This window comes from Apostichopus japonicus, chromosome 4, assembly GCF_037975245.1.
Source record: "Apostichopus japonicus isolate 1M-3 chromosome 4, ASM3797524v1, whole genome shotgun sequence".
Classification (NCBI taxonomy): Eukaryota; Metazoa; Echinodermata; class Holothuroidea; order Aspidochirotida; family Stichopodidae; genus Apostichopus; species Apostichopus japonicus.
Window position 1 is genome coordinate 3,203,210 of NC_092564.1, and position 20,055 is coordinate 3,223,264.

The window sequence follows — 20,055 nt, forward strand, 5'->3', positions numbered from 1 at the left end:
AAGTTTAGGCAAAACTTTTGACCAATGCAATTGAAGCTTTTACATAAGGTTTCTATGAACCAACACTGAACCGTATATACAAAGGCCAACCTACAACTTGATAAATTTACTACCTACTACTAGTGATACAATCGAGTTGCAATTTGAAAAGTTAGTCGTTACAACCATGGTAGATATAGGCTAAACCGATAGATAGGCCTATGATACGCAGATGTTAACAACTTATTCTCTAAGTTAGGCCAACCATACGGTATACTGTAGCCTAGCATAAGTTTACCTTAAACGACTAACGTTAGTATTTAGTAATAGTATAGTGAACTTCGGCTACTTACTACTACTAGTAGTAGTAACGTTAGGCCGACTTCGGAAGTACATTGAATTTAACAATTGACTGAATGTTGCCCAGACATTGGTTAACAATAACAGTGTAGGTTCTCACAGGCTACTCTGTTCTCATACTTTAGCTTATTTAATTAGGCCTAGGCTAGGGTCAGCCTAAGCTATGGTTATATTTAGGCTATGATTCATTTAAAATAGGCATAGGCCTAGCCTAGGTTCAGAGAAACAATGTCAACCCTCACATTGGATCTACTACAAAAACCCTGAAGTACCCTGAAGGAAGCAGGCGGTCAATTGTCAAGCTTACAACATTTTTACAAATTAACGGCTATTTTTTACGATTTGAACAGCTTTGTATTAATGACTACGTTTGTTGTTATACCAATGGTTTGGACGTTTTTAATATATATTTGAACCATAATTTTTAGAGAATCTTAAGCAATAGTCTCAGTGCAATACAGGAATAACTCATCCTAACAGGCCTACACACAGTGCCTACCGTAGCAAGCAGTGCTCAATAGTATTACAGTGAATTAGTGTGTACATCACAATGGAAGCAGATCACACACGCTACGGGATTACCACTCAAATCAATTCAGAGTGTCAGACAGAGCCGTCATTAATCGACCCATGCTCAACAAACTGCTGCTACCCCAATGGTGAACTAGCCAAGCATGTCGCCTGTGATTTCTGTGGTGTAGTATACCATCTCTTATGTGTTGGTTTGGAAAAACAGCCTGTTAAAGGAGCGAAATCAAGATGGTTTTGTCAGGGATGCCTTAAAACTCCACGTCTGCTTCAATCAACGCAGCAGCAACTCAAAGAGGCATTAAGAACTATTATATCTCTGCAAGCTGAACTGGCGAAACTTTCAAGCCCAAGGCCAAGAAACACAGAGACTGGTAATGTACAATCAGATAACCAAAATAACATAGACACTCCCGATCAAGTCCGCCATAACACCTACGCCGAATGCGTCTCATCTATACCTACACCACCACCCCTAGCCGTACGACCAGTAATGATAATCGGAGACTCTATTTTAAAACACGTATATGAGGATGATTTTACTGATGAGATTGTGAAGGTAAATTGCCTGCCGGGAGCCACCGTCAAGGACGTGAGAAACGCTCTTCTGGCTCAAAGGGAAGATTTACATACATTTAGCCATATTATAATTCATGTTGGAACAAACGATATTAACACACATAACCCAAATGTCAACGACATTTCCGCTGATTACGAGGAGCTCATCACATCTATCCAGCTACTGAACGGGCATAGTCCAAGCATCTATATTTCGGGCCCCTGTCCGCGGAGTGATGATCATGCGCCACAAATTATAGATTTGAACTCTCATCTGAAGGAACTCACCAATAAGCTGGATTGTAAGTTTTTAGACAATATGGCGTCGTTCACATACGCAGATGGTGAAATCGACTTATCTTTATATCATGGCGATGGTGTACATCTCAACAGAAAAGGCACCGTTAAACTGATCAACAAACTAACGATCATAGGCCCCATCTGCATTCGAAAGAAGAGCTCAAAGATGGAGAATGCCCGGCATATGGGAGTTTCAAATCCCTCCCGCAACTTCTATAGTCAACACCGCTCGAATGGGACTATCCACAACAACACGTCCAGATATGAACATAGGCAGCAACAGATGAGGGGTTTCTCAAACAACGATCACCAACGTGAGTACCACCGTAGACCAAATCGCCATCCACGAACATCCAACTCATCTCGTCAAGATTGGCAGCGGGAATGCCACCGCAAAGAAAACCGCCAACCAGTTGCTGACCACTTCAATCTCCGCGGATGTTTCAACTGTGGTGAACGCAACCATGTAGAGGCAAACTGCCGTCTCGAACGGAGGATAGAATGCCATCACTGTCATCGACTCGGTCACAAGGCTAGCCACTGCTGGAACCGATAGGATGCTGGCCAGAAGGAGCGTGCCGTCAGTATATCACCCACACCTAAACATTTTAATGTATTGGACAAATGTGACCATTTTATTTTGCCGTATGAGGACCCACTCATGAGTGATGTAAGTCAAGATCTCCCAACTAATTCAATACAACCCCAGAGTAAAGAAGGTAAATATGTAAATATAACTAAGGGTATCCAATTCGGATTTATAAACATCCAACACCTTCATCCTAAATTAGATCAAATCCCCACACTTATAAACAGAAGTGGAAGGAATGTTGATATATTTGGATGCTGCGAAACATTTTTAAACGATACTTATCAAAATCTGGAAATCACGGTTCCTCTATATAATACTGTCCGTAGAGATAGATTAAATAAAGCTGGTGGTGGTATTGCTATTTATATCAATGAAAACATTCCATTTAATAGGAGAAATGAGTTAGAATGTGATTATATTGAAGCCATATGGATTGAGCTTGTCTTACCATTTACCAAAAATATTTTAGTATGTGCTGTTTACCGTCCACCAAATTCCAGGGTTATATGGTATGGTCATTGTCATGAAATGATTAGCAAGGCATATAGCTCATGCATGGAGATAATAATGATCGGTGATTTTAATATTGATTATCTACACGCTAATATACCTTCGTGTTGGAATGAGATAATTAGTCATTTTAACTTTAAACAATTAGTAAATATGCCAACTAGGGTGACGGAGCACACCGCCTCCATAATTGATCATATCTATGCAACTAATGAAAATCATATTTGTGATATAGATGTTCCAAATATTCGATTGAGTGATCATTTTCCAGTATATTTCAATTGGAAAAACAATCTTATGACAAGGCAGACTATTCCAAATTCTCATAAATCTGTTGTATACAGATCAATTGATAATATAAATACATCCTTGTTCTTTAATGATCTTCGTAGCTTTGATAGGACAAGAGGTGAATTGAGCTCCCCTGATGAAGCCCTTTCCAACTGGGAGAGAAGTTTAAAAAGAATACTAGACAAACATGCACCTAAGAAGCAAAAACGTATAAAACGAGAATCACAACCCTCGTGGATCAATGCAACCATTTTGAATGCGATGAAAAGCCGCGACTCTGCAAAACGAAATGAACCTGACTTATATCGATTCTGGCGCAACAAGGTAACATGTCTTATACGATCTGCAAAGCAAAATTATTTCAAAAAGGAAATTTCAAAGAATGTTGGTAACACAAAGGAGATCTGGAAGATTTTAAAAAATGTTCAATCAATGAACCATGACACCAACAACGAAGGCCCCAGTATACTTAGAGTTGACGATAAGAACATTACTGGAAATGCTAATATAGTAGAAATGTTTAATTCGTTCTTCACTTCAGTAGCAAGAAGCTACACTGACACAACTCATTCAAACTTTGATAGTTCGTCTATTGAAAGACATATCTGTCCTAAAATTCCTCCAGATGAAACATTCGAAATTCCATGTATATCTGAAAATTTTGTATTTAAATATTTAACTACTCTTGATGCCTCCAAAGCAACAGGAGTTGATGAACTAAGTGCTAAAATTTTAAAAATGAGCGGCCCCCATATATATGCAAGTATTACTCGTATTATAAACATAAGTATTAGAACAAATACATTTCCATCTAGATGGAAAGTCGCAAAGGTAATACCCATTTTCAAGAGTAATTCACGACAAGATTTATCGAATTATCGACCAATTTCTATTCTCCCTGTTTTGTCCAAAATTTTGGAAAAACATGTTCATATTGCTCTTACTAGTTTCTTAAAGAAATTTGATTTATTAGAAATTGCGCAATCTGGCTTCAGATCGAAGCACTCATGCGAAACTGCTCTATTACATGTCATGGAATTATGGATGGAAGCAATTGATAAAGGACAACTGACTGGGGCTGTTCTATTGGACCTCAGGAAAGCGTTTGATTTAGTAAATCATGATATTCTGATTAAAAAGTTGAAATTATACCAGTTTTCAAGTGCTACTATTGAATGGTTTAAGTCGTACTTAATGAACAGAAGTCAGTATGTCGTCATGAAAGGGACTGCGTCCTCATGTATGAATATTAGTAATGGCGTTCCACAAGGGTCAATCTTAGGACCACTATTATTTTTAATCTACATTAATGATTTTAGCCTATGTTTAACTCACTGCAAAGCCGACATGTATGCAGATGATACTACATTCCATATTTCATGCTCCAATGTTGAATCTCTTCAAAGCAAGTTGAATTTTGATGCTAAAAATGTTTCCAATTGGTGCAAGAATAATAAAATGGCAATCAATACTAGTAAAACCAAATCAATGTTAATATGTTCCAGACAACGCTATGATAATCTACGAGGACAAAGAAATATTTCTGTCAAGATGAATGATATCGTATTAGAGAATTCTGATACGGAAAAACTTTTAGGAGTCAGAATTGATGCTCACCTGACATGGCAAGCTCAGATTGATTACATATGTAGTACTATTAGTACAAGATTAGCTCTGTTACGAAGAATTAAACAGTATTTAGACACTCCCACGTGCATACTTTATTATAATGGATACATTCTTCCAATACTTGACTACTGCTGTCTAGTTTGGGGAACTACCACTGCCCAAAATACCGATAGAATTATTAAATTACAGAAAAGTGCTGCACGCATTATTTTAAATGCTACATATGAAGATTGTTCAAGTGATTTATTTGCCAGGCTGGGATGGAAGACTTTTGACAGACACGTTATGTATAGAAGATTAACCATGGTTTTCAAATCAATTAATGATCAAGGACCGAAGTACATGAACGACATGTTTAAACCAGTTACGAATATTCATAATCATAATTTAAGATCCTCTACTGCACGTAACCTGCACATTACAGGCGGACACACTAATTTTTATAACAACCGTTTTTATGCATTGCCGCAAAAGACTGGAACAAACTAGATCAAAGAGTAAAATCAGCAAGAAATCTTAACCATTTTAAACGCCTTGTATCTGATATTGTTTAGGCCAACTTCTCTTTTATTTGTACCAAATTTCTTAAGTTTCTTTACTCTGTACACGTTTCTTAAATACTTTAAAAAAAAAACTATTTTATTAAGCATTTTTAATGTATTTACGACTTCTTAAATCTTCATACTTTTTATATTATTATTTGTCTTTTTTAATAACTATTTTTTATTATATGTCTTTTTAAAAAACTATTTTTTTAATACTATTTTATTAAGCATTATTGTATTTATGACTTCTAAAATTTGCCTACTTTTTATATTATTATATGTCTTATCAGAGGGCCTCGTGGAAGATTAGCTATTGCTAAACGAGCTACCCTCTTAAAATAAAGTTGAAATAAATAAAATAATAGCCTAATTGTAATCATACACACATATGCCCAAGTTAGGCCTAACATTATGTGCAAGGCCAAACATAATGGCATGTATTATTCATTAAAATTAGATAGTAGCCTTAAATATAGTAACACAAAAATCAGACAACCTAAAGTATCCTAGTCTAATGATAAAAAGATATAAGAGCTTAGATAAAATTTACCTACAGTACAATTTTAATTTTCACAAATCGAAAAAGATGCATCAGGCCAAAACTTACTTCCAATGACCCATTGCCATCCACAAAATATTTTTGTGACTGGAAATTCACCATATTTTCTTTCCCAAATTTTTAATATTGTCACCTGGTTTAAAGAATTAGCCAAGGCCTACTTTGAACCTATGTTTTTTTCCAAGTTTCTGATAATAATGGTCAGTGTTGTGAATATAGACACCACATTTTGCAAAATATGTAATGGCAAATAAATTGTTGCAAATGGAGTAAAATATTTCATTGTGATACTTTAGAGGGATATATCTCATGCTAATTGGGCTATTCCTTGGCAAAAAAGTATTAATTTCCCAACTTTGACCTTCACCTTTCTTTTAAATAACATTGAAGAGGTCAAGTGTGCCTTTGTACACTATTTTAGAGTGTTAATACTTATCCATTGCAGCTGGTAAAAAATCGCAGTAGAATGCTGAAGAAGGAACATATTATCTTACAATAAAAAGAAATGTGAATGCTGAAGAAGGAACATATTATCTTACAATAAAAAGAAATGTCATACTTGGCTATTGGTACTGCTACTATTTTAGGATAATTGCATTGAATAGTTTCACATCAAAGTTGTTAATATATCAATTTGTCTTACACTATTGTAGCTTACCAAAATTGTCAGATGATGAATTTCAGTGAAGAACAGCATCTAGAAGAATTGGTCCCACTCTATGAAGGTATGTACTTTTACAGAATTTTTTTAATTTCTAACAAAACTAGTGTAATGATTTTAAGTACCTTATTAGTATTTAGTGAGACTCTGACATTGAAAGTTATATTAACTATAATGCTGTTTATAACTAAGAGTTTTATTTCATGCATAACTATTATCACACCTTGATGAATGTTTTGCTTGATGCTTGCACTGCAATGCACTACAATATAATCTGTTTATAAATTGACCTGGTTTAATATGTGGTACTTTTGGTAATTAAAAGGATGTTTCTCTGGACTTGTGATCATTCAATGCTTTGCTCAATATGCAATGTGGCTCCTCAACAGGAGTTTATAATCTGGACACATAAAGAATGATATAAATACATGTAACTAAAAATTCATCTAACTGATACATTTATGTCTTTGTTTTCTTTTGTTTTGCAGAAGCCTTTATTTGGTAAGTTTTTATCCATGTAAATAGCCAGATTACAAGTTAAAAGTTACTATGATTGCTAGATATTAATAGAAAATGATATCTCACTCCTTGAAGTGGTGTGCGTTGAAATAAGGATTCCGATTGTAAAACTCTTGCTCTGAGCTTTCATTTCAAACTTTGCATCAATGGATTATAAAATGTATGCAGCAATTCTTAATTATTTTGTTGTTCAAGATTGAAATAACACCCTATTAAATTTTCAATTACTTGCTTAACAATAAAATTCACATACTATTAAAATGATGTTAACTGTGTTCACTATTGCTATATACATAAGGTTAAATGCAGCAGCCACAGAATGTGTCAAAACCAGAAATGTTGATCTGGAGTTGATGATAGAGGGCTGTCAACACACTGCTCAAATGGTCTCTGATATCATCCAAAGAGATCCTTGCCCAATCAGACAGGTGAGTTAAAGGGAGTGAAGACTCGCGCAAAAAGAAACGTCTGATGCCGGTAATCTGACCTAGTTTCGAATTAGGTGTAACAGAAGTGTTAGACACAACCATCGATCCCAGAAAATACACACATAGCTTGCCACCGTCGGTAATTAGACACTAGTGTACAGTCACTACATACAGCTACGGTCAATACCCATAACACAGTGTACATAGCAGCGATGGTCATCTCAGGTCTAGATAAAAGATAACAAGGTATCATGTTTCATACTGTCTGCATTTTGTAGCGACAAGAAAAAAACGTCATTTGCATGCAACGGAAAGTTAACTTTTTCAGAGGGCGGCACGCGGTTTGGGGCGAGTCTTCAACGCCTTTAATGAAGCAGAAATTATTCACTGTTCTAATTTTGGTTAACATTTTAAAGGTTGCTGTTCATCAAGAAAGTACAAAAAGAGAACAAAAAGTTAATATAATCCTCCAGGTTTCTCAGACATTTAGTCTGCTTAATATTACAGAATCAAAGTTTCTTCATCGCTGTCCTAGATCATACATTACAAATGAAGCCTGCACAGCCCGACATATGTAAAATTTGACCATTAAAGATTCTGCAGCTGGGAAGAAATGAAGCTTAGTAAATTTGCTCGCTGCAGTGATGCAAATAAATATAAATAATGTAATGCTAATGAACAGTGACTATATTGATAAATGAATCTACTGGGGAAAGGGTTAATCTCCACTTTAATAATTTCACTGATTAAGAACTATACCCATCAGAATTATACTTAACAATTATATTGTGTAAAAGTAAGTTGGCCTGACGTTTCGATCCTAGCAGGATCTTCTTCAAAGGCTAAATAACAATTATATTATTATATGTTTCCCTAGTTAAGAATTGTTCTTGTTAGGACATTTACTGCTAGGTTATCCTACTTCTTAAAAATTCATTCTATTAGTTGGTAATTTATCTATTCAATGTTAAGAAATGCTACTGTTTTTTCCTCCCTCTATTGTTCTATTGTCCAAATTAGCTACCTGTTTAACTGTATCTTGTTAATGTGTCCTCAGGCTGTTGTTAATTTCAGTTAGCCTTTTTCTTTCTTTACATTTTACCCTCTTTTCTTATTACATTCAGCAAGCACTGGAACAGCTAAAACTGACCCTAGAGAACCACCTAAAGGTATTGAGGACAAAGAAGTTACAACTTGACTCTGGGCTACCATCTCTACACAACCTCCAAGCGTCAGGAAAGAGTATGAATCCAAATTAACAATACATTGTTGAACAAATCAAAATGGGTCTCTTTGCACAATCAGCAGATTTCAATTCTCTGCAATTGTGTGAGGAATAACGTACCCCTTTGTGATTGTTTGATTGTAAACTACACAGTAGTGCCTAAAAACAATGAGTTTGACCTTGAAGATTAATGTATATCATGTTGATCATGTTTACAATTGAATGCACAATGCAGCTTAAATCTTCATTGTTTTAAAGATCAAATTAATTTGTATCAGTTATGTTTCCCATTAAAATGGTTGACTTACTTGCCAAGAAGTTTCATTTTAAAAAAGGCAGTCGGTAAAAAGCTAAACTTTCACAGATTATTTGACATTTAACATTAATATAAAATAGCGTCTGGGTAGCAAAGTGTTCAGAATCAAATAGTATAAAGAACAAAAACATAACCCAGCAAAGCAGGTTCATTTTGTCAAAATTTAAAAAAGGTTTGAGTATGTCAGATTGATCATTTGCAATATTATTTTACTGAATGCAAACTACAGTAGTAGGTTTTTTTTATATTAATATATTCACTAATTAGCATCCCCAATCCCAGAAGTAATTTTAATTGGTTGTATCTTCCCATATTTGTTTTGGTCAGGTAACAGTGATGAAGACAAAAGAGCCAACGGACGACATCTGGCCATTGAAGAAACCATCCTCAAACCTGGTAATGTCTCCTTCAAGGACATTGCTGGATTGACAGAAGCCAAACAACTTCTCATGGAAGCCATCGTAATGCCATTGCAATATCCACAACTCTTTACAGGTTTGTCAATATCCTGTGCATGATTCCAGTCATTGAAAATAACATTAGTAATCACCCACTCCCTTACCCCATCTTCCCCTCCCCTCCTCATCCAATTGATATATGTATTTACAACATGGCTACTTAGAATTGAGCTCATTAAAACACAAGTATTATTGTCAACTTTAATTAAAGAAATTTTAAGAAATTACCCAAATTTTGGTTATGAATTGAATATTTTGCCCATACTGTGTATAACTAATTTTGTTACCTGGAAATAGCCCTCATCAGTGTTCCCCTAGACTGTGCTAGAAAGTCATATCCATGTTTAAGAAACTTCTTAAGAAATATGTTACTGTCGGAGGCATTTGCAATAAAGGGGTTGGGTGGGGTGGGAGATCATGCCTTCCATCTCCATCATCAGTTGAGGGAAAAACCTTCAGTTGGGGCATTTTTCAATATTCCAAAGTATTTATTAGCACAACCTTTAGATCTAATTATAGACCTTATTTATGGTCTAGATATGCTTCAGAATGCAGCATTTGCCATCTCAGCTTTTCAGTTTATTTCTGTGGTAGGACCCACCCCCTCTCCTCTACAAGAGAGCCCCTACAGCCATGTCCATATAAGGTCATGCCCCTATCGAAATCAGCCAGGGAAATTTGGAATTTGCTTTGTCTAAACACAATTTCATAAATTTAAACACGATTTACCAGACTTTCTTGAAATATAATTTTTTAAGGAAGCAAAGTGGGCACGAAATAAAAATGATTCTTTTATATGAAGTAGGCCTCGCTACCTATTGATGTCATGGAGTATGCATAAGATTTTCCAATCATTTAATATTTTTAGGAGGTAGGAAACCTTGGAGGAGAATCTTACTCTATGGACCCCCTGGCACAGGAAAGTCTCGACTTGCACAAGCTGTTTCTTCAGAGATCTCGTCCACATTTTACAGCGTGTCCAGCTCTGACCTGATCTCCTCTTGGGTTGGTGAAAGCGAAAAGTGAGTCATTTTCCTTCCGTCTTTCACTCAAAGTTCCTTAGAAGATCATGTGTCCGTCCTTCATTAATCCCACCTCAAAAGTAGCGTTTTTACAAGAGCAGGCACGTAGTTAAAGCCTGTGTTTTCAGCATCATATATGAAGTATAAACTTCCTTTTAACAATGAAATTGCGGGATCCAATATGTGCAGATTGTGAAGAAAATACTAATTATTTGTAAAACTTCATAATTAGCATTTTAACTGAAGACCACTTCTAATCTGTTATATTTCATCGATGTCCTGAACACTGAATCAATATTGAGTGCTGCCATATGTTGATTGCTTTTGTCAGATTTAGCATATCACTTTAATCTCCCATTTTTTTCCTCCGCAGGTTAATTAAGGAGCTCTTCAAACATGCCATGTCCAAAGCAGGCAGATCAGTAAGTATTCTCACCACTGAGAGATTTGATACATTTACTCTTTGGTTGTCAAAGCTTGTAATTACCAAATTTGAGAATAAGAAAGCTTTTTCATCAGTATGAGAAATTAGGACTTCGCTTTCTCAAATGTGTCTCGTTTAGTGCCGTTGGTGTTATAGCACTTTTGAGTTCAACTTCACCAAACAACTTGGGCTGGCTGGTTGTTGGTTGGGCTGTTTTAACATATATCATGTATTAAAGCAACGTTTGTATTTGGTCTTTTCGAAGTCGTTATGTATGATACTAATAATCCCAACTGCAGTGCATTTCATTGGCCTCACGTGTCACCATATGTTTCAAATAATTAATACAAGGGAAATTATTATTATATATTATTTTTTGGAAAATAAAATTGAACTATTTCAGTTTATGTGACAATACTATTAGATTGGAAAGGAGTCATAAGTTATTCCGCAATTAAAAGTGCATTTGGAGAAAAAAATCTAGTAGACGGGGTCAAAATTGGCTATACCAATCACAAAAAGGTACTTGAAAGGTAATGATCGTTTTTCCATCTGTTTTCACATTTTATAATGTTGATGCACACCAGTGGCGTCGCCAGACATTCTATCCTTGGGGGTCACAGCACTAAATTAGGGTGCCACAATGTTTATTACTGTGACTTTGTTAGTGAGAAAAAACAATTGGTTATTGTGATGGTCGGTGGAAGGAAGTTTTACTGATGAAAATACTACGCTTTTTCCTTTTGTAAAACAGTTTTCGTTTGAGTACTTTTTTTTATACACTACAAATCGCACCTGGGGGGGCACGATATTTTTGGGGGAGCCCCCCAGGCCACCCCTTGGGAATGCCACTGATGCAGACCGAAGTGAAGTTTTCCTGGTGTACTTTGTTTGCTAGGTGATATTCATTGACGAGATAGACAGTATCTGCCGATGTCGTAGTTCAAGAGAAGAGGAACACACCAGACGAATAAAGACAGAACTGTTGAGACAGATGGAAGGTGTGGACAATCCGTCTGGCTTGGAGAAATTGTTTCTGATGTGTGCCACCAACAGACCCTGGGAGTTGGATTCTGCATTCCTTAGAAGATTTCAGAAAAGGATCTACATACCTCTGCCAGACGAGTAAGTGTTCGAATGATGGCGCTCTTTGTTCTTGTCAAAGATAAATGATGAAAAATATAAAAATGACAAAGTATTAAGAAGTAATTGATTTACACTGTGAGTACAGAGCATATGAACCTAATATGTCAATTTCTTTATTTTTATCCCTATGATTCCACCCCCCCCTGCCTCCTCCCCAGTGGTGTTGCTAGATGTTTTGGCCCCCGGGTGCAAGAGTAGAAATTGCACCCCACCCCACTACTGAATTTTGGTTATATATTTCGGGCAAGTCGTTACACCCCCCCCCCCCCCTAAATCAAATTGTGCTCCTACGCATATGATATTTCCACCTTTCAAAATCTACTGCCTTGGAACTGTATAATGAAATACCCGAAATTTCTGTGATGTAATCAGTACAGAATACAGAACAGAATAAAACAAAAGAGAAAACGGTCGAAATGGACTGAAAAAAAATCACAATCGATAAATTTGCTAATAAAAACAACTATATTCAGTTCAGATTCTTATTAGTAACTGGAAAATATTCATGCCTGACGACATACATCAATTTCGTCATGTTTTTCTAAAAAGTGCTATTTTTTTACTCTCAATCCCCCATTTCAGCGGCCCCCTTAAACCCGGTGCCCGGGCACGTGCCCTCCCTTGACACCCCTAGCTATGCCAATGCTCCTCCCCCCCCCCCCTTCTCCAGAGCATGCTTATCTAGCATGAAGCACAGAGAGGAAAGATTCTTTTGATTGTGTTTTAATTAAGTGTAAGAATGAATTGGTCAGCCTGTCATGTGTGTGAAAACAGACATGAACACAAAATCTAAGCTATACACATATACTCTAAAAAATTGTCACAAAACGTGCCAGAGATATTTTGCAAGTTCTGTTTAAATGTTGAAGCATAACCAGCAATTTACCGTCCAAATAGAGTCTCGTTAATTTAACGCTACCCTAAGGGATGATATTATAACACATGAACTTTAAACTGGACACTTAGTTCCGAAAAATGCTACAATTGTGGGGGATAAAAAGGCATTCCCTACCAACAATTCGTTGACACTTTTAATTTTACATATCTATGGTATTTATGATGATACCCATAAGGTTATGAAAATGATTGTGTTCATGTGTTTTCACTAAGGCAAAGACTATACAGGGCTGTTGTCACTGAGTTTGGCACCATTCCCTCTTTGCTTAAAGACTTCCCCCCAAACAGCGTGCGGCCATCTGAAAAAGTTAACTTTTCGTTGCTTGCAAGTGATGTTTTTCTCTTGTCACTACGAAATGCAGACAGTAATGAAATGTGATACCTTGTTATCTTTAGCTGGACCTGAGATGTCCATCGCTGTACACTGTACACTGTGCTGTGGGTATTGTCCACAGCAGTATGTATACTGACTGTGCACTAGTGTCTAATTACCGAAGGTAGCAGCTAGGCTGTGTGTGTATTTTCTGGGATCGATGGTGTTGTCTAACACTTCTGTTACACCTCATTCGAAACTAGATCAGATTACTGGCATTAGACGTTTCTTTTTGTGCGAGTCTTCACACCCTTTAATAACCAATGAAAAACCCACCAAAGCCCTGCAACGGCTGGAGATTTGCTGTCATTAGAGTTATGAGTAACCATATTTGACCATTGGCCAGCCTAGTTACATGAGCAAGAGATGAGGATATTCTCATAACATCAACTTTAAACCGTCCTTGATTTTTTGATACATTAGTGTTGACACAAAGTGACATCACAAGACCTCCATGTCTCAAATTAATGTTGAACAGTGCTTTTCTTTTCTGAAAATGATGGAAATGTCCAGTACTTATTTCCGAAACTTCTTCCAGAGGACATGGGCATTCAAGGTTTTCTCTTAAGGAATCTGTTTGTTTTCTTTCCAGGAATGCAAGGAAAGCATTGTTTAAAATTCACTCCGCTATGAGTGATGTTCAGTTAACAGGACAAGAATTGGATGATTTTGCTGGACAGACCAAAGGCTACTCTGGCAGTGACATATCAAATGTTATACTCTCTGCATTGTTTGAACCAATTCATGACATGCAGAAGGCTACGTATTGGAAGGAACTGCCGGGTGAGCACGTTTAAAGTCCCAAATAATGTTTTGAAGCCTTTTATTTTCACATGAATTGTCTTCCCTAGTGCTACAAATTCTTTTCTGCTTTAACCTGCTTTAAAGGCATTGAAGACTCGCCCCAAACTGCGTGCTGCCATCTGAAAAGTTAACTTTCCGTTGCTTGCAAGTGACGTTTTGTTTGTGTCGCTACAAAATGCAGACAGTAATGAAACGTGATACCTTGTTATCTTTAGCTGGACCTGAGATGTCCATCGCTGCTATATACACTGTGCTGTGGGTATTGACCACAGCTGTAATTACTGACTGTACACTAGTGTATAATTACCGACGGTAGCAAGCTGTGTGTGTATTTTCTGGGATCGATGGTGGTGTCTAACATACCTGTTACACCTCATTCGAAACTAGGTCAGATTACCGGCATTAGACGTTTCTTTTAGCGTGAGTCTTCACACCCTTTAATATTGATTTCCCAGATTAATCTTAAGCAGACAGTTGTTCATTGACAGTTGTTGTTTATCTCATAAAATGCAGTGTTTTGTATTTCTTTGATTAGTTGTTATACCAAAGTTGTGCTTACTTGACAAACAACCATGGTATAGCACTTGGTATTTCTTAAACAAGAAGAACACACATCATTTACAACCCATCTAGCATTCTCTTTTGTTTAGTTTTAATTAATAATAAAAAAAATTATTTTGGGGGTATGATGATAACCATTTCAAATTAGATATGTTAATTGTATGTATGTGGGGACGAGGGAGGGGGGCTTGGGCGTGGGTAGGGTGAAGTGCTTAGATGGACAACTGGACAACTCAATCTCTCCCTACTTCAATCTATATTTTCTCTTTATTGGCAATCAACCTTTCCCCCTCTGTAGACCAGACGTATACACCCTGTTTATCTCAGGAGAGTGGAGGTATAGAGGGTGTTCTCTCAGATTTTCCTCAAGAGAAGGTGAAACCTCGGAATGTGACCGTCAGGGATCTTCTGCGATCACTGGAGTCTTGCCAGAAAACAGTCAGCCAGGACGAACTCGACCAGTTTCAAGAGTTTACCAGGCAGATGGGACAAAGTGGTCGTTAGGCAGAATTCCAGATTTTAAAAGACATATCCTTTATCAGTTATCTCTACCACAGGGGCATCGGAAACTATTTGGGATTGGTACGGCAGATCAGAGTGAGGACATCTATCATAATTATCGGGGGGACGTTTGGTCGGTCAAACTACGCTAAGCGCCACCATGGCTGGCGCGTAGCGTAATGGAGAAAATTTTGAAAAAATGCCTCCCAAATTGCAGAAAATGGCACTTCCCGAGCTTGAAAACAAGACCCCTGCCATGCCAGAGTAGTCACATTTAGCCTACTTGCCATCATCATTATTGAAAATTATTGAAAAATATACCTCCCAGATTGCATGAAATAGCAGTTCACATGTGTCATATGAAAAACCAAGATTTCAAAGGTAACAAGATTTAATTTACATATTAGAGGAGGTCCCAAACTGGTGCAATCGATGTTCATTACCTCGAATAAATTCATTCCCAATATCATTGAAGTATGTTTCATTTTGGTTCTTTATTTTTTGCCATTTTTTTTTCTTAGTCCTACTTTTTTTCTTTTCTTTTTTGCACCATGAATATTGTTCCGGCGTTTGCCGGACCTGCCGTACCGCCCCTGTACCAGCTGTGACAAAGTTGGACAGAAAAGATTGGACTGTATTCAGTTTCATTTAGATTGATTGAACTCCATTTTAAATGTTTAAAATGATGGCTATAGAATATATCCACATCTAGGTCAGTCAAAATGAGATTGAAAGACAGGTTTGTAAATATTGATTAGGCCTTCATTCTTCTGTCCTTACTATTGCTACTTAAACAACGAGACATGGAAAACTTAAAAAATGTGACCAGGAAATTTCTGTTGGTATAGTAAAAGGCCTGTGTAACTTACCATATCATTTGATAAATTAAGTGAAGTTTAATATTTTTTGGGGTCATTGTCTTCTACAGTTACGACAGGATCAGATAAATAGGATGTTACAAATTTCATTGATTTTGATATATGTGCAAGTTTTAATATGTCTAACTTACAGTTCACATTACCTGTCGGTTAAATGTTGTACAATATATAAATAATTGTTGAATACCTATGACGAAGGATAACAGGCTTTTGTGCTAGTCAATGAGAAGCTACAAGAAATGAACTGGAAATTTAAACAGTAAAATATGAGCACCTTTCCACAAGGGACTCCAACAAAGTTTAGAGATTGTGGGTCCAGGAGTCAGATTCACATTCAGTTGTGTTGAAATTGCTGCCTAAAGCAACACCAAGTCCACATGAAAATCATTGGTAAATATATGGGACCATTTTGGGGGTACCGTCAACCCCCCCCCCCTCGGTGTCAGGGGTCCTACACTGAAGGCTCTCCAATTTTTGGTTTCCCGAAAGGGAAAACTATGGAGTCACTTTTATTGACCTCGCAAAATTGTGAGGGGGACCGCGGATTTCAATGTAGGCAATGACTATAACGCAGATCACAAAGTCTGTAATTGCTATTACGGTTAGATTCGTCCAACACGGCAACATACAGAAACGCTGTACTCAAAGCCTAAGATTTTGTTGTTTGGGCAGGCGACAGGTCGTCGTCATTTCTCAGAAGGCTGCTATTACTATGTAAGTTCTGCACTCTTTGTCAATGTTAGAAGACACATTCAATAGGTAGAATAAAGTTATCAAAGGAATTATTAAAATTGTACTTGGTACTATTAAATTAAAAACTATTGATAATATAATGTAAATAACATGTCTTAAAATGTTTAAGTATGTTGTGTTTGATACAGAATTTATAAACCCCCTATACAATAGTCCATGTACTCGAAGCTTTGGGTAGTACCATTGTTTGATAAGGGGTCACTTAAGTTGGCTTTTAATAAGAACAAAACAAAGAACAAGTTGGCTTTAATAACAACAAAAATAGAAATATATATCTTTAACAAAATAACTGCTTGCACAGCAGAAAGACGAATTAGGAACACATTTGTATTATGTATATCTTTCGACTACTCAAAAATGAACATTACATACCAACATTATGCATTACAAATAGAACTCCTGTGACAAATATTATGCAGTGCAGGTAGGACCCTTGCCATGTCATCTGCGAATTAATCAGAGTAAATGTATGCGAAGTTCTTCAATACAGCCCTCATTTTCTTTTGGGAAACATTTCATACCGTAGTTTTGATGATAGTGGTGGTTTATCGCCATGATTGTTGTTTCCATTAGGATGTCATTACATATTGATAAACAGCAATGTCAGCACATCTTAGAGATGCATATTTTCATCTTTTGATAATTGTTTAAAAAGTTTTAATCTAAGTGCAAGAACAAAAAATTTTTTTTATCCTAACTGTAAATAAATTTTCTCTTACATTATCTGTAGCCATTATCATACAACAATAGAACATCTGTTGAAACTGAGAAAGTGATAAGAACTTTCATCTCTAAAGCATCTCATCAGAATCTGAAAGTACTCCCTCAATTTTTGTTACTTCTTGTAAACTTTGAAGAACAGAAAAAAAGTTCCTGTCGTAATATGAATAATGGACTACATCATGAAAGTTTGATCCAAAGTTGAGAAAACTTAGAAGTATTGATGTCATAAAGATATATTGTATCAATGGTTCTGTCTTCGAAACTGATATTTGGTTTCGATGATACTCGTAACCTATGCAGTCATGCAGCTGGAGTGACAAGTGGTGTAGTTTGGGTAAATTAATTTACCGTCTACCAAATGGTTCAACAATTTTTCGCTAAGATCGTGGCTCTCCTGCACTCTGAACGCAATTGGGGTCTATAGTTTTTCGTAAGATCGTAATTGTTGATTCATTGATATATATACGATGCAAAGAAATAAAAAGTGAAAATCATCAGTAAGATATGTTCGATGAATAATACAGTGTGATTTTTAGTATAACTCGCTAGACCTAGACCTCTTTATATCCATATGTCAAAATTTTGGCCAAATTGTTAAAAGCTCCTTTCGGATAAATGAAAGATAGAATATGAATAAACTTGAAAGGAAATTTAGTTACCACGCTTAAGCAATTCGATCCACTGGACTCTTTCGTTTCTTTCCTTTAGTGATTAAAGTTTGAGCAGCGTAGTATCCTCTCCATTGCAAGCCCCTTCCCTTCTCCGGTGCGCCTGTATCTTTCGAAAAGTTAAAGGGAGTGAAGACTCGCGCACAAAGAGAAACGTCTGATGCCGGTAATCTGACCTAGTTTCGAATGAGGTGTAACAGAAGTGTTAGACACCACAGAAAATACGCACACAGCTGGCTACCTTCTGTAATTAGACACTAGTGTACAGTCAGTACATATAGCTGCGTTCAATACCCACAGCACAGTGTACAAACGGTTCAGCGATGGACATCTCAGGTCCAGCTAAAGATAACAAGGTATCACGTTTCATTACTGTCTGCATTTTGTAGCGACAAGCAGAAAACTTCACTTGCAAGCAACGGAATGTTAACTTTTTAATGATGGCGGCACGCTGTTTGGGGCGAGTCTTCAATGCTTTTAAAGCTTGAAACACTTCGTATCTAAACATTGTCAAAACTCCTGTAGTTTAGACCTAAAATGCGTCATGTACGAACATTCAAATAACACCATATGACAAAATGGAAATCTTCCTATTTTTTAATTGATTAATTGGAGTAAAACTTGACTAGGCCAGCTGATTGCTACAGGATGTTAACACGGAATAGCATGAAAAGTATGATATTAAGGATCCATTACAACTTATCAAGTTAAATCGTGTTCATTGTTTTTATTCCCCAAATAAACAGTAGGCCTACAGTAAGTGTTTAGAAATGAATAATTACATTCGTTTTGGATTCTATAGACAACAAAATATTCCCAACAGAGACACTGCTGACACCAGTATTAATTCACATAAGAAAATTAAAATTGTCTTCTCTTCATCATTTGAATTTGAAACTTGATTAGCCAAAGTTATGAACTTCATTCTTATGGTATTTTAATACTTGAAGAACATTAAGATATTTGCTATCACATTATAGCAAATTAAAGTTCATTTTTACCTTAGTAATTCTTAGTTTTACCTTAGTTTTACAACAGGTTTACAGTTTCTAATGTCCCTGAGCTATCGATCAGTTTCATCATACATAGATGGGTGCATGGTCTATCACGGAGCTCTTGTTGTAGACCTTTATGGGAATCTGCCATTTCATCGTTCGCTTCCGCCCGCCGCCCTGGCCCCAATCAATATTCGCGGGACGATGCAATGGTCATCAAAGTAAAGGTTTTCTTTGAAAGTAATATGACTAGTTTGGCTTTGGTGAAATAATGAAAATATAGAAATATGCCGTCGGTTATATTATATCAGTATAGTAAACGTCACGGTAAAGAATAAGCAACACTTCGGGACATACAAAAAAGAAACATATAGCTTTTTGTAGCAGAGTAGTAGAACGTATTTTATTTTCTCTCTTATGCAGATCATATAGAATCACACTGTCTATCGCTTCTTGCCATGTTACATCGTATTTGCACATCGCACACTACTGTACGTGATAGGCTATATATGTATTTCTACCGCACTAACACTGTAAGCATAGAGTTCAGTCCGTTTCAGTTAAGTCGAGTTTCTTATATCAACTGAACAGAGTTAACCAAAAGCATGCAGTCCCGTCGGCTAATTTAATAGTTTTTTTTTTTAAGTCAAGTTGCTGTACAGACGGCATGTGACGTCAATGATATCAACAACACAGATATTGGTTGGTCAATATTTGAGTATCAATTCAAATAGGAAATTTCTCATAAGGCCAGGTTGACACCATGGAGAAAATATATCTAATAAAACCAAACACACACACATACACAAACTCATCTAACATTTGACCTCACTTAAACATGGTAAGTCCACC

At 36.5% G+C, this 20,055-nt stretch overlaps 1 protein-coding gene across 2 annotated transcripts; it reads left to right on the top strand.

The window, feature by feature from the left end:
* The first annotated feature begins 8 nt into the window (after positions 1-8).
* On the top strand, positions 9-18,266 carry LOC139966155 (uncharacterized). 2 transcript variants are annotated; one of them, XM_071968900.1, is made up of 11 exons: positions 9-150; positions 6,522-6,576; positions 7,001-7,013; positions 7,330-7,459; positions 8,584-8,701; positions 9,328-9,495; positions 10,327-10,480; positions 10,854-10,902; positions 11,803-12,029; positions 13,913-14,103; positions 14,984-18,266. In XM_071968900.1, the coding sequence occupies exons 2-11, from the start codon at positions 6,522-6,524 to the stop codon at positions 15,187-15,189; spliced, it is 1,311 nt and encodes a 436-aa protein (XP_071825001.1). In that variant the 5' UTR covers positions 9-150; the 3' UTR covers positions 15,190-18,266. The 2 variants fall into 2 exon arrangements, with proteins under 2 accessions (XP_071825001.1, XP_071825000.1); XM_071968899.1 differs by having other exon boundaries at positions 30-150; positions 6,505-6,576; positions 14,984-18,265.
* Positions 18,267-20,055: the final 1,789 nt, after the last annotated feature.

What these genes read in the sequence shown, in the direction of transcription:
- LOC139966155 (XM_071968900.1), top strand. Translation starts at nt 6,522, where the DNA reads ATGATGAATTTCAGTGAAGAACAGCATCTAGAAGAATTGGTCCCACTC. An exon ending in CCTCCAAGCGTCAGGAAAGA is followed by an intron (nt 8,702 to 9,327) that starts GTATGAATCCAA and finishes TGTTTTGGTCAG; the next exon opens with GTAACAGTGATGAAGACAAA. An exon ending in GTATTGGAAGGAACTGCCGG is followed by an intron (nt 14,104 to 14,983) that starts GTGAGCACGTTT and finishes CCCCCTCTGTAG; the next exon opens with ACCAGACGTATACACCCTGT.